A 10,316-nucleotide genomic window follows, 5' to 3' on the forward strand; every position below is an offset into this window, starting at 1 on the left:
TACTGTATGGGGATATACCCAACTATAAAAATATTGCAAGGTAAAGAACTTCATTCCTCATTTTCAATATGAAACAAAAATTGCAGAAATCACTGAAGTTAAATTGCCAACATAAATCTTGAAAAACACGTAACTGGCATTATGACTGCAGATGCTGTTCAGCTCATGTTGATTTGTACCATACTGAAGACCATGACATCATTTTTTTCTTCTCTAGCATCCCCATTTTTCTCCACTATGCACCTCTATTTTCTCAAGTTGAACACACGTTTCAACCCTGCTGTCGTTAATGCAGATGCAATTTTCATTGTTACAGGGTTTTGCATCAGAAATGCTTTAGCTGGTTGTTAAATGGATATTTATTTTAGCATGTCAGAAGCAGAGCGGGGGGCAGCTCAGCACTCGGTGTCTGAGAGCAAACCCCTAACCCCTGCTGAAAAGCACCAAGTGCTCTTAGCCTGGACCCAGCCCCCCACAGCCCCCAAAACCAGGCTTTTACACTGGAAAGAAAAGTCTCTACCTATAAGAACAGGCTGTTTCTGAGGTTACCTAGACTACAAGAGCACTCTGAAACCACTGAACATCATACAGAAATGAGCCAGTCATACAGCTCAGCAGTAGCTGAACATCTTGACATAGCATCTTGAGGTGTACAGGATTACTTTAATTAAAACATGGATTTAAAATTAAGAAAAAAAAAATACAGTTAGTAGGCTTTGACTAGGTGCAAGTCATGCTTAATAGCACAACTGACCTTAACAAAAATCAATAAGACCACCTGCACAGAAGAGGACACTCGAGCCTGCACAACCAACTACTGATGAACACACAGATGCAACAAGGCTTATTTTAACAACAGATTTAATTGTTACAGTTGAAAGCTGTTCTTCAGGACATAGCTAATAAATGTACTACAGCTGAGATGTTCAGATGTGGTTGCTTAAGCTGGGCATTCAAACCCTCATGCTGTATCTACGCTGCACGGATTTGTTAGCATTACTACCTGACAATCTCCTGTTCCACAACAACAATTTTTATCAGTAAAATGTTATCCTTTCTATATTACCAAATGTATCATTCAAGGGTGCATTTGATTTACATTTCTGCTGGCACATGAATTGATTTCAGGGCCTCCAAGGCACAAACCGTCTCACACACATCTTAAAAATGAGAGGAGGTGCTGAATATGAAAGCCTGAAAGCTGTGGTTTATTCATATAGCTTTCTACACCCAGTGCTTCTAGAAAACAGGGTACCTTGCATTTAGGTGTCTGAAAGAGGTGGACATACCAATACAGTTACCCAGACAGGCAGATTCTCACCACTGAACTTTTCAGTAAATGCACCAAAATTTTACTTATAAGACACTTAACTATTCCATTACTTGGCCTTACACTTTCATCTATGCATGTTAGAGGCCAGATTTGAAGCCTCCATAACACACTATAGTATCACTGAGGCTGAAGGCGGTAAGCTAACTTACACACACCTTCCGTCTCTGTGCATACACCAGAGGGGCTCTAAGGTACAGATTATTTATGATGATCGTGTCTCACAAGACATCTAGCAAAAACATGATGAGCAGTGCAAAGGTGTGATAAGAATAATACACAAAAGCAACTTGTAGGAACATAAATATTCTACAGTATCTTGTATAAATTAACTTGAGAGATTAACTTGAGAGGTAACCATTGCTTTTATGCCACTAAGCATCTCAGTTTAGTCATTACCTATTTCCATGTATAAAGTATTAATGCAGCTGGTATTCACCAGGTAAAACACAATCCCCATTGCAGGTAATGAGGATGTTAGTAAGACTGATAGCAGAGCATCTTTAAAAGCGGTTATGAGCAGGGTGCACAGGCCAATAATTCTATTCTGTACTCACATATTCCTTATTGAAGACCATTGCAATGAATCACACCACCAGAGATGATTTAAAAAAAAAAAAAAAAAAAAAAAAAGGGAGATGTAGCAGGGAAAACAAAGCTGAAGAAAAGCAATAGCTAAATTAGAGGAGTGACCCTCTGGGGTCCAAAGGGGGACAGGGGAAATGCAGTGAAGGCTTCTACCCCTTCTGCCTTAGGGACAGGAGATCTGTACCCACTTCAAGGAGGGCAAACCTCACTTCACAGGGAGCCTTTCCTGCTACGGGATTTTAACATAAATACTTTTCTTCCCGAAAAATATGTCACCTAAGGAAAGGCAGATTCTCCAAATTCACCAAAATTAAATTGAAAATAATTATTCTTTGTCATTTGTTGTGACTAAGGAAAATAAACCAACCCCAGAGGACCAGGAAGAAAAGCACATAATTCACGGTAAACTGTTGCACTAGTAACCTTAGCAAGTGTAAGACATATTTGTACAGGGAACTTCTGAGAGAACTAAAGCACCCAGCTTTGTGACTCTTCCAAGGCATGGAATTAGGGTGGAAGATATGTGGAACAGGTGACAGCAAGAATAAGGGAAAGCATAGAAAGGCAAAGGGCAGCACTAGTCCCAGCTTTGGCACACATAACTGATTGCTGATAAAAACTGCCACTGCTCCTCTGCTTCTGCGCAACAGGGGCATCCCACATCAACTCAGTGCTTAAGGAACAAGAGATGAGCACAGAGAGCTCACTGATGGTGCTGAGAAGGACTATATGAAAATGATTAGACACATACAATATTGCCTTTGAATACTCCCGTCACCAGGAAAACCTCAAATTGGTAGAAGTGATGCTTTCTTCCTCCCCATTGTGGGCTTCCTTAAAAGAATATTCTTCTTAGAAATACCTCCAAATGGAAGAGATTCTTGGACAGCCCACTGCTATCTTCAGAAAGGCAGAGCCTGAATTTAGGAAGTAGATTTCAGGAAGGGAACAAGACAAAACAGCCACTGCATTAATGAAACAGCACAATGCAGCACAGATTAGATTTGGTTTCCACCAACCACCTCGTGCTGAAGTCAGTGCTCAGCAGCAACAGTGCTGAAAGGCCTACCTGGCCTTACTGCACCTCCAAACGGAGGGTGAAATTTTTTGGCATAAGCTCAAACCTGGATCCAAATCATTCTTGAAAAAACACAGTTATGTACATACAGATAGGTATCTGTGTCTTGGAAAAAATATGAAATGGATGCTCAGCGAGTGTGACTTTTTCTGAAGCACAGCAATGTCTGTTTAAAAACCTAACTCACCTGGAATTGCCAAGACGATTTTTGGAATCAGGCATCTTATAGCCATTACCTACTTCTCAGTATACTAAGCATCTATACATTGAATACCAATACCCATGATTGTACCTTGGGCTGAAATCCAGAACTTAGCTGCAATTTAAACAATTTATTCATGCAAACAGAGAAGTATTTCTATATCAGCCAAGCCAGATTCTGTGCGCAAAGACAACAACTTACAAAAGCACAGATGCATCTACAAACGCAGTAAGGAAGGGAGGAAAAGAACCGAAAAATCGCATCTTCGATGTCTATTCGCAGCCTGCCTTCGAACGAAGGAGGGATGCTGCCAGCCCCTTCCCTGCCATGAAGCCGATGTAACCGCTCCCGGGCAGCGGCCGGGCCCAGCTCAGCGCTAACAGGTGCCCTGCCCAGAGCTGGCCCGCCCGCCTCTCCTCCCGCGGCGCCTCCAATTCCAGCTGCTCTTTTCCCCTCTTTTTCCCTTATGTTTTCCTTTCTCCGCCGCGCCGACGCAACTTTGGAGCGGAGAGGAACCGAGCGGAACGCGAGAAATGGGGATCGCACCACAATCCGCCGATGCCCCGGTGCGACCCGACCCGACCCGTCCCGCCCCGGCGCCGCGCCCCACCTGCGCGGCCATGAAGGAGAGGTCCATGGTGCTGGCGCTGGAGCTGCCGGAGGAGCTGGCGGAGGTGCTGAGGCTGCCGCTACCGCTGCTGCTGCTGCCGGGGGCGGGCGGGGCGCGGGGGCGCGGCGCGGGCACCGCCTCCCCCAGCAGCGGCGGGCGCGGCAGCGGGACCGACACCGGCACCAGTTCCAGCTCCGGCGGCTCCCGGCCCGGCCCGGCAGGCTGCTCCGCCAGGGGGCGGGGGCGGCGGCAACCCGGCCCCCGCGCTGGGCTGGGCCTGGGTCCGCCCCGCGGCGGGGGGGCTGAGGCGGCGGGGCCTGCGGTCCTGGCACCGCCCTCTCTCCCCGTACACATCGGCTTCAGCGGCCCGGGGCCATCCCCGAAGCCGGGCCACGCTCGCCTGAAGTAAAGCCTTTCAGTTCCCTGGGCAGACAGGGTCTGGCCCCCATCTCATGTTTGGTGTCCCACCAGCAATAGGCAAGCCTGGCTACTCGGGCAGGAGGAGGTAGTGGTATAGCTGGGTCACGCGGTAGCTGATGATGGGCGAGTGCAGAAGAGCCAAGTGATTAATCATTAACGTACTAAGGAGCAGGTGTAGCCCAGCTTTTGCTGTATTTGCAGGTCTTCTGCATCATACAAACCTTCTGAGATGCAGACCTGGCTGCTATACACATGCTTCTGTAGCCCAGCTTGCAAATCTATCAGCTATTTTCTGAAATATCCAGCTCCTTCTCCCAGCATAGCTTCAAAGAGCTTCTGACAGCTTATTCTCATGCCTTTTCATGGCTTAGCTGTTGCAACTTTATTTTCAACTCTCTCTTCTCCTTGTTCCCAGAATTTACTGTTCAACAGTTTGCAATAAACATATTTTGTCCCTTTTTGTATGCTTTCGCTTGTATCTCACAGATACTGCTACCACTTTATATGAAAATTCAGCAAATTCATTTCCTGGGCAGCTCTGAAAAACCTTTGACACCAACTGGAAAAGTAGGATAATAAAAATAAAAGTTTGTATGTACTGAATGCTCTTTTTTTTCTGTGATTTTTATCGCCCTTCTGCCATGCACCTGTTGGTTTAATTTCTAAGGCTGAACTATTTGCCTATATTTTTACTGCTTCAGCCCATTACAGGGGCCTGAACCAGGGCCAGTGGAAATATAAGTGCATACTGGTAGCAGACATACCTGGAGAACAACGGTTTTAAACTCTGGAATAAAAAATAGGTGCTTTATCCTGTGTACTGTGCACTGCTTCGTCAGTAAAATGTTGCACTGTTGCAGCAGGTGGTGGTGAAAAGAAAATCAGCTGTTTTAAATGAGTTCTTTAGTTGAGTGACTATTAGTGTGCCTGCCAAAAATGCTTTTATGTTGAGAGGCCCATTAAATAAAACAAGTAAAATCCAAAAGAGGCGGTGTCATTTGAAGATTTTTAAATTCAGTTGTGTAAATAATGGAACTGTCTCTTCATGGACTCTCTCCAAAATTTTGAAGGGGTATTGATGTGTGTGTCAGAAACCATAAAGTAACTTCAAAGCGGTGTTAATCTTTTATCATCCAGATAAATTTTATATGCACTGAGTAGACCTCTCTAGAGGGTGAATGTAGCCTGGTCAGTTGCTGCATCTGCAGCAACAGCTGCAGTAATGATCATTTCATGAGAATAACAAAATAATTGAGACTTCAAAACCCCAGTGACTTCCACACTTGTTTAATCCTGTGGAGCATGAGAATTGTAGAGAACAGAGCTGGAAAGGACCTCAGGAAATAATCTAGTCCATGCATCTGCTTAAAACGCAACCAGTTACTCTTGCAACCCTCCAAACAGGGGTTTTTACCTTTACCCAGTCTCTTCTGGAGAGTGTCCAGTGAGGAAAGTTTTGTTACCTACCAGGCAATGCATAGCATTGTTCTACTGGCCATTTTCCAAGGCTGTGTCCACCAGAGACATGGAGAACAAACTATTTTCTTTGTGGCTACAACTTGCCTTCTGAGAACTGCTCTTGGATACTGTGTTTGTCTTTTTTCCAGTCTTATGGTATCTTGTCCATCCCCTGAACATGTTCAAGGAGGATTGCTAATGTTAACAAGATTGTTCAGTCAGGTTTCCAGGTATTTTACTGCGATGTTCAACAAGTTCAGCCACCTAATAGCCTCCAAGTGGTTCCTGGCTGAGATCTTTCTCACAGCTAACAATACAGGCACTTGCTCATACTGGACCTTTTAGTGAGCAATGGAGCATCATCACTTTGGCTTTCTTGGCATCAAATTTTATTAATTTTGCCTTTCCACTGAGAAACAGATCAGCATTTTTATTGGTCTATTCATTTACTTCTGGAAATTGTTCTTTTTATCCTTGGTATCTCAAAAATTGATTTCCTCCCATTTGTCTCATGTAGTTGCTCACTTCAGGAATAGCCTGCGGACCAATTATTGGAGAAAAAAATAAATGTGAACTGCTCAAGTTTCAAAGTCTATTTCCACACTGACTTCTGGAACAAGTCTTTGTAAAAAAATTGGATTTTGAATTTAGCAGAAGCATTGTTCAACACAGGGGACAGTGAACTCAGCTACTTTCAGTTTCTATGACAAAAGTACATAGCTTTGTTCCATCCATGATACAGAGTTTGAATTGAGATCTACTAGCTTTCTTGCCAGCCTTATGGTATGGCTTTCTCATCAAAATATCTAGACCACTTAAAAAAATTATGTCATGATTTGCTGTTGCTATGGACAGATGTTGTAGCACCTAGCTAAAACTGCAAACACAGTTATATAACGTTATTCTTAAAAACAAGCTATGATAGCCTAAGATGCTCTTTAATTAGCTTTAAAGCTGCTTGCTAAAAAGACCACATTTTTCAGTACAGTGGAACACAACTCAATTAGAGAATAGTTTGGTTTGTCAGTTTTCCTGCGGCATAGTAGGAAGTCCTTTGTTGCATTGCATGTGTGCACAAGCTCTGTCTTTGCTTCACAAAACAGACCTAACAAAACATGACAATTGAGTCTTGCTGCCGAAAAGGATTTTACATGGGTTTGTATCTGTACAGTTCTATTACCATATGTTGTATTTAGATACCTTAGGCAATGCAGTACCAATTTTTAGCTTTGCATATTTGATATCACATTTAAATCTTACATTTATGCAAAGGGGACTACCCACTTAGGGGAGAGATAGTAACATTGGCTTCTTCTACATTTTGATGTATTTAAATGCTATTCCCTTTGAGCCCAAATTTTAACCTACTGTTGCCTCATTGCAGCAGGTTGCAGTCATACAGGGCAATTAGCTCCCTTAATGAAGAATCAGCCACAGTGACATGTGGCATCCTGTCTGGAGACAGAGTGCATTATCTCTGATGGACCCCTGCTGTTAAGTGTATCATAAAGGAGGACAAGGATCCTGATCTTTTCAGGTGAAGTCTGGCTGGCCTGAATTACCAAAAGAGAATTGGTTCAGACGCATTTGACTTCTTTCTTTTTTTTTTGTTTGTTCATTCATTTAGGAACTGAACATTGATTTCGTGTGCACTTTGTCTTTCAACAAAAAATGTTAACACCTGCAACTTAACACAGTGTGGCGCTTAATTTTCAAGCAGCTGATTTGCCTGAGCGGAATCCAGATGCCCCAACTTGCTTCCCAGGTGCTCGGGGCAGTGCTCGGACAGTTACTCAGGGAGTCACTATCAAACTGGGAATGGAGATGCTTTGAACTGGCCATCAATAAACAACAGGCACAAATATGTGCTTGAACAAATACTGCTTTCCAAGCCAAAGTGCTTCAGTCCATCTTGCAGACAGACACCTCCTCTGGCTCCAGATCCAGCACCGCCTCCCAGGAGAGGAGAGGCACAACTTTTCTGTCGTGAAAATAATGTGCAAGCACTGTTCCCCTTTATAATATATTGTAAGGGGCCAGCTGTTTAGAATAATAGGATGAAGGATAAACCCAGAAGAGGGAAACTCCAGTTCAGTGACCTGTCACACCTGAGATGGACCAAGCAGGTCTTTGTTCCCCACAAGTGTCTCGTCTACAAAAGGCTGGGATTAGGAAGTAGACCTGCTCCTCAAACTGCATTGAAGGCAGATGTATCTGCAGAAGGACATGTAAGTCACTGTGTCAGGAAGAAAGAACTTCGATGAATCTGCCTGTAGCCCAGTGTTTCAGGCACTCCTGTGCAAGGAAAGAAGTCTGGAGTCCACACCCCACTGGCAGAAGAGTTGGCCTTTATGGTGGGTGGTCTGGGGATAAGAAGCACAGAAGTGACTGCAAGAGAAGGCTCAGGCAGTGGCTGTTCAGTCAGATATCCATACCTAATGCATTGTAAATTCATACTTTCTCTACAGTTACAATAGTAAATGAGATTACAATAACAAACTTTCATTTTTACACTGTAGTCTTTGTAAACTGCCACATCAATATATATCATCATTCAGAACTGGTCAGAATAAGGCTGATTTTTTAATTGTTTTTTTTCCTTCTACAGTGGAATGTGTCTGGTGATAACAGCAATGAAAGCCTGGAAGTCAGATCTGCAACTACAACTCTCTACTGCTTGACAAAAAAACCCCCGATCTTTGTAAGTCAAGGCTGCAGTATCTCCTTTGACCTTTCAATGTATCCCAGTAATCACAAAGAGAGAGCAACATTGCCCAACAAATTTGGTGTGGATTACATCCCTTTTCAGCTTCCAGTATCAGCATCTGTTACATACGGAAGGGCTCATTCATACATAACATGATAAAATGAGTTGCCACCAAGTAATTTAAAGGAAAATTAAGTTTTTAACTTTCTGTGTGACTCCTGAATCCCCACAGTTGCTCACACAATAATAATAATAATTGGATGTTACTCTCAAATTACCTGTGGGCAAAATATTCATCTCAAAGCAGTTTTAGGTTTAAAACTCTCCTGAAATCAGTGTAATGAGCTGTAATAGTGCTCAAATTCTTAATGTTTCAGGCCTTCAGCTGCATGTAGAATTTAATTCTAATGGGCAAGAATGCTTCTGAAGTTCAAGAAGCTTCTCCTTGTACTGCTGGCACTGCTACTTTACAAGTAAACAACCCAAATTACTTTGACACAGAGGACGAATGCAGAAGTAACTGAATGTAGAGACAAGAAGAAACATTGCCTTCTACTGCACTCCTAGTCTCCACCAAGGGAAGGACAAGCGCTCAGCCCTGTGGGAGTCAGCACTCTCCAGGGAACCCTTGCTAGCTCCTTAAAGAAATTGACATTTTTTCTCTCATTTATGTGAGCTGAAAACGCAATGGAAGCAGCAGCAAAGGCAGACTGGGGAATCTGGCTTCTCAAACTGGCTTGATCTATGTGGACCCACCCCCTGAGCCCACCAGTGACTCTTCCCGTAGGGAGGATGAGGCCTGCTGTCTGCATTTGTACTCTGGTCTGCACCGGGCCCTGCCAGCCTAGAAAGAAACTGGGAAAGAAGAGCTGACAGTGACGTGGAAGAAGCGAGAAAGTAATTGGCAGAGAGTTACTTCCACTCAGTGGAGGTAGGCATTTATCACTGGCATCAAAACATCTTTGTTAACCCCTCATTGCTGTAATGGGTAGATTAGAATAAGGGATATGTAACGTAGCCTCTCTTCCCAGTTACAGTCCTCTAAGTATTTTGCTACAGAACCATTTGTCTTAGAGGTTGCCTGTTCAGGTAATGGCTCAAGATCAGTTCATTTCATGTTAGAAAGCATGTTAGAGAGATTCGTGGTGGCTCTGGCACTTGGCACTAACTGAAGTGGCACTAATTGGAAAGGAAATTTGAGAGGAAAACAGCAAATGCTGCATACTTTTGTACATTATTAAAAACTCAAGGGGACAATTGTCTTTGCTGTTGGAAAAATTTATTCCCACCCCAAATTTACATTATGCGATACAAAGTAATCAGCAAAAGATCACAGCCCGTAAGGCTAGAATTCCCAGTTCACAGGGGATTTTGCATGCAGTAGCTGCCTATAGCCCTAAAGGAAAAACTGTCTTTACAAGTTCTATCGCCAAGAGTTAAATGTATATGAAAAAGCTTCTTACAGTCTAAAACATTTCTAATGGAAATAAACACTGCTTTATTATTCCATCCAGACGGACTCTTCACCTGTCCTTAGATCAGCCAATCTGTTCAAGGCAAGCAATAAGCTCTGCTCTGTGTGTCTCCTGTCACAGAACATTTGATTTCTTGACATTGACACATTCTGTACACACTTTGAAACAATATAATCAGCCGTCACAGTGTGAATTCAGTTCTGAGTCTGAAATGTCAGCATACACTTAGGAACCATAATTCATGACATAATTATCAATATACTAATTAAAAATATTGGAAAAGAGGCATATGGCCTTGAGAAGGAGAATTTTATGATCCCAGCCAGAGTTCTCAAGGGAATTAGTTTGCAAAAAGGATGCCCCTGTGAAACTATTAACATGTGTAGACTCTCATTTTAGAAGATAATCAAACATCCAGAAGAAGACAGCACTGTACAGCACCTTGAGA

The 10,316-nt window shown here is 43.1% G+C and overlaps 1 protein-coding gene across 1 annotated transcript in view; it reads right to left on the reverse strand.

The window, feature by feature from the left end:
- Positions 1-4,053, reverse strand: part of C4H14orf132 (chromosome 4 C14orf132 homolog) — a 45,520-nt gene extending 41,467 nt beyond the window's left edge. The window contains exon 1 of the mRNA XM_030483557.1: positions 3,809-4,053. Within this exon, the coding sequence (XP_030339417.1) occupies positions 3,809-3,835 (27 nt within the window). The 5' untranslated portion in view covers positions 3,836-4,053. The remainder of the gene's footprint in view (positions 1-3,808) is intronic.
- Positions 4,054-10,316: the final 6,263 nt, after the last annotated feature.

The sequence above is a fragment of the Strigops habroptila genome, chromosome 4, assembly GCF_004027225.2.
Source record: "Strigops habroptila isolate Jane chromosome 4, bStrHab1.2.pri, whole genome shotgun sequence".
Lineage (NCBI taxonomy): Eukaryota > Metazoa > Chordata > Aves > Psittaciformes > Psittacidae > Strigops > Strigops habroptila.